Source organism: Castanea sativa, chromosome 10 (assembly GCF_040712315.1).
Source record: "Castanea sativa cultivar Marrone di Chiusa Pesio chromosome 10, ASM4071231v1".
Classification (NCBI taxonomy): Eukaryota; Viridiplantae; Streptophyta; class Magnoliopsida; order Fagales; family Fagaceae; genus Castanea; species Castanea sativa.
The window spans coordinates 13,847,962-13,852,110 of record NC_134022.1 but is presented as its reverse complement, the minus strand read 5'-3'; the positions used below and the strand labels follow the sequence as shown (position 1 = coordinate 13,852,110).

General features: G+C 41.6%; 1 protein-coding gene across 1 annotated transcript; it reads left to right on the top strand.

Moving 5' to 3' along the window:
* The first annotated feature begins 201 nt into the window (after positions 1-201).
* Positions 202-909, top strand: LOC142612073 (uncharacterized protein At4g02000-like). The gene has a single exon (XM_075784204.1). It carries the CDS (start codon positions 202-204, stop codon positions 907-909), a length of 708 nt encoding a protein of 235 aa, XP_075640319.1.
* The last annotated feature ends 3,240 nt before the right edge of the window (positions 910-4,149 follow it).

Here is a 4,149-nt window from a genome sequence, read left to right as displayed (position 1 = left end):
AATGTCATTTGACTCATTGCCTAAGTTTCTCTGTAGCTAAGAAAGCTTTGTCCTTCCAGCTTCTCTTAGGTAGTAGAACAGAGTGTCCCTTCTAGTTAGGTGTTAGGTTCGAACGATAACAAGGTTATCTATAGGCTTTGTGGGTTGTTTGTTTTTCCTCTAGGGTGGGGAAACAAGAGTGTGAGTGAAGTGAGCTCGGTGATGGAGAGGCTTACGAAGCATTGGAGTAACCTCTCACTGAATGACAGAGAAGGTGGTGGAGTCCATCTTCGAATGGATAGGAGCCTAACTGAGTCTATAATTGCAGCGACGTTTTTAACAAAACGGGCACTAAGTATTGATGCAATCATTTGTACTTTCAACCCTTTATGGAGATCAAAACACGGGTTTGAAGTTCGAAATGCAGGTGATCATGTAATGCTATTTGTGTTCTTGGACAAGAAGGAGGTAGACAGGATTTTAGCGGTTGAACCGTGGAGCTTTGATAGGCACATAGTCCTGCTGCAGCGCTACGAGAAAAAAGTGCCAGTTCGGGAATTGGTATTTAACCAGGTAGCTATATGGGTTCAGATTCATGACATCCTAGCTCCCTATATGACACGAGAGGTTGTTGAAGATTTGTGTGGAAATGCTAGAATAGTGGACAAGATGACTCATCTCTCAGAGATGGTGGGCAGGAGTTTCATGAGGTTGCGAGTGGTAATTGATGTCTCTCTTCCCCTTTGTAGAGGTAGGCTTATTTCCTTCGACGAGGGGGAGGAAGGGTGGGTGTCTTTCAAGTATGAGAGGCTGCCTAATATATGTTATTGGTGTGGGTGCTTAAACCATAGAGATAATGATTGTGATTGGTGGACAGAGAGTGATGGAAGCCTTAAGGATAAAGATAGGGAGTATGGTCCATGGATATGAACCACTGCAGCAACCCCAAACAAAAAATCCGTGGTCCATGTACCAGGCTTCTATGAAGCTAGGAAGAAGAAGTAATAACCAGTAAGCCAAAGGGGTAGGGTTGACACTTCGAGAGCGGCAGTGGGGTGGTCAGAACTGCCAATCACAGTGGAGATACCGTAGGTAGAGACAGAAGCGGATTTGGCGGAAGCATTTAATGAGCACATTAATTTTGGTGAAGTTAATTCTGCCCCCTCAAAGATAGAAACGCCTAAACCCGATTTGGAAAGTGATAGCCTGGAAAGGAATATAAAGGAAATTGATGAGAAATTAAGGAGATATGAGATAAATGAGAGAATTATTCCTAGTGATATAAATAACCCGATTAGGGCTTAAGGAGTAACGAAAAATTTTGAATTTCAACCCGAGGAGTTAGCTAATCAATTGAAGGAAAGTGGGTCAAGCATCAATGCTCCACCTAGATTTAATGATCACGTGAGCCCATGTGAGGTAGTACCAGGAAAAAACCCTAGGCAAAAAACGTGGAAAAGGACTTGCGAAGAAACTAAGCACGACAACTCTACAGAGCATGCCGTTTTACCTGCAAAAAGAATCCTGACTAAGAATGATGGAGAATGGAGAGATCAAAACAAAAAGAAGAAGTTGGACTTACAGAATGGAAGGGCAACAACAAATTCATTAGCGGAGGCTGTTTTACAGCCCCGCTAGTCCCAATGAGTCTACTATGTTGGAACTGTCGCAGGCTTGGGAACCAGGAGACAGATCAGGAGCTTGGAGATTTAATCCAGGCACAAGATCCCTCAGTCGTGTTCTTGGCCGAGACATGGCTGACAAAAGCTAGGCTGGAGGAAATTCGAGCACGCTATAAGTTTGGAGGTATGATTGAAGTTTCAAGAGAAACTAGAGGAGGTGGGCTGGTAATTTTTTGGAAAAAAGATTCTGATTTTTCAGTGGATACATTCTCTCCCAACCATATTGACGCCATTGTGAATAAAGTAAAAGATGACGCGTGGAGGTTCATAGGCTTCTATGGAGAACTGGATACACAAAATCATCATATTTCTTGGCTACGTTACGTAGATTAAAAGCCAGGCATTCTTTGGCATGGATTTGTGCAGGTGATTTCAATGAAATTACAAGAGTGCATAAAAAATTGGGAGGCAGATTACATCCATTTAGGCAGATGCAAGATTTCAGAGACGTTTTAGATGAATGCGGATTTAGAGACTTGGGGTATGTGGGAGGAAAATTTACATGGTGCAACGGACAAAGGGATGGGCACACAATCTAGGAGAGGATTGATAGGGAGGTTGCAAAAATTGATTGGATTGAAAAATTCCCGGATACAAAAATAGTAAACTTAGAGTGTGGAACTTCAGATCACAAGCTGATTGTTATTTTTCCATTAGGTATACCAAAGAAACTTCAAAGGCCATGGAGGTTTGAACAAATGTGGATGGATGAGGAAGGGTGCCAAGATTCAGTGGAGTCGGCTTAAAGGCAGCCAGTACGTGGGAATCTGATGGAATAAGTGGAAGGCAAATTAAAAAGGTGCCAACTGAATTTGACATGGTGGAGTAGGAACTCAATTGGCAATGTAACAAAATAGCTGAAGGAAAAGAAGGAAAAATTAAGAAGAGAGGAGGAAGCAACGATTAGGGGTGGAACAATGGATGGAGTGCTGAAATTGAAGAGGGAGATCAGTGAATTATTGGTGAAAGAGGAAAAGATATGGAAACAGAGGTCTAGAGCATTGTGGTTACATGAAGGTGACAAGAACACACGCTACTTCCATAGCTAGGCAACTCATAGATATCAACGTAATAAAATCTGTGAGCTAAGAAATTCAATGGGGCAGATGTGCACGGATGAGGGAGGGATTGCACAAATCTTAATCAACTACTGTCAAGACTTATTCACTTCGGCCTCTCCATGCAATTTGGACCAAGCCGTGGCAGATATCCCATGTGCAGTCACAACCGAAATGAACAACATGCTTCAGGAGGTGTATACTCGAGATAAGGTGGACAGGGCAGTGTTTCAAATGGAAGCTTTAAAGGCGCCAGGCCCCGATGGCATGCCTCCACTGTTTTTCCAGCACTATTGGAAAATTATTAGGGATGAAGATTCGGTAGCGGTTCTAAATTGTTTGAATACCGGTTCCTTTCCTCAATCTCTAAATAATACTTTTATCACACTTATTCCTAAGGTAAAAAGCCCCACTCTTGTATCTGAATTTCGTTCTATTTCTCTTTGTAATACCCTCTATAAAATAGTGTCTAAAGTTGTGGCAAACAAGTTAAAAAGAATTTTACCTAACCTCATTTCGGAATCTTAGAGTGTTTTTCAATCAGATAAAGCCATTTCTGACAACATATTGGTTGCCTTTGAAACCTTACACCATATGAAGAATTAGAAGTGAAAAAAAATGGGGTTCTTGGCCTTGAAGCTTGACATGAGTAAGGCGTATGATCTAGCAAGGTGTATGATCGAGTTGAATGGAGGTTTCTAAAAAAAGTCATGGAGAAGATGGGCTTTGGCGCAAAATGGGGGAAGTTGATTATGGAGTGCATTAGTACGGTTTCATAGTCTATCTTGGTGAATAGAGAACCTAAGGGTGATATTATACCATCTAGAGGAATAAGACAAGGTGATCCTCCCTCACCTTTTTTGTTCCTATTTTGCTCTTAAGGTTTAAACAGGTTGCTTCAGGTTGTAGCCGGGGAGGATGAGATAAGGGGTTTTTCTTTATGTAGGCATAGACCACGGATTAGCCACCTCTTCTTTGCAGATGATACTTTGCTCTTTTGTAGAGCGGTAATGGGAGATTTGGTAAAAATCCAAGATATTTTGAATTTGTACAAACAAGCTTCCGGCCAACAAATAAATAGAGAGAAGATGACAATCTTTTTTAGCAAGGCTATCACTGAGGAAAGGAAAGAAGAGATCTTGAATTTTTTGGGGGTAGAGGAGGTAAAAGAGTATGAAAAGTATTTAGGCTTACCAGCGGTGGTGGGAAAAAATAGGAGAGTAAGCCTAAATTATATAAAAGAGCAAGTTTTATCCCAAGCAGGTAGGGAGGTACTTCTAAAAGTAGTGGTCCAAGCCATTCCAACTTTTGCCATGTCTTGATTCAAGCTTTCGGTGGGCCTTTGTCATGATATCGAGTTGTTGATAAGGAAATTTTGGTGTGGGCAAAGAGGAGAGCAAAGGAAAATTCATTGGAGAAATTGGGAGGTA

Excerpts from the sequence above, each read along its gene's own strand:
- LOC142612073 (XM_075784204.1), top strand. The coding sequence starts at position 202 with ATGGAGAGGCTTACGAAGCATTGGAGTAACCTCTCACTGAATGACAGA.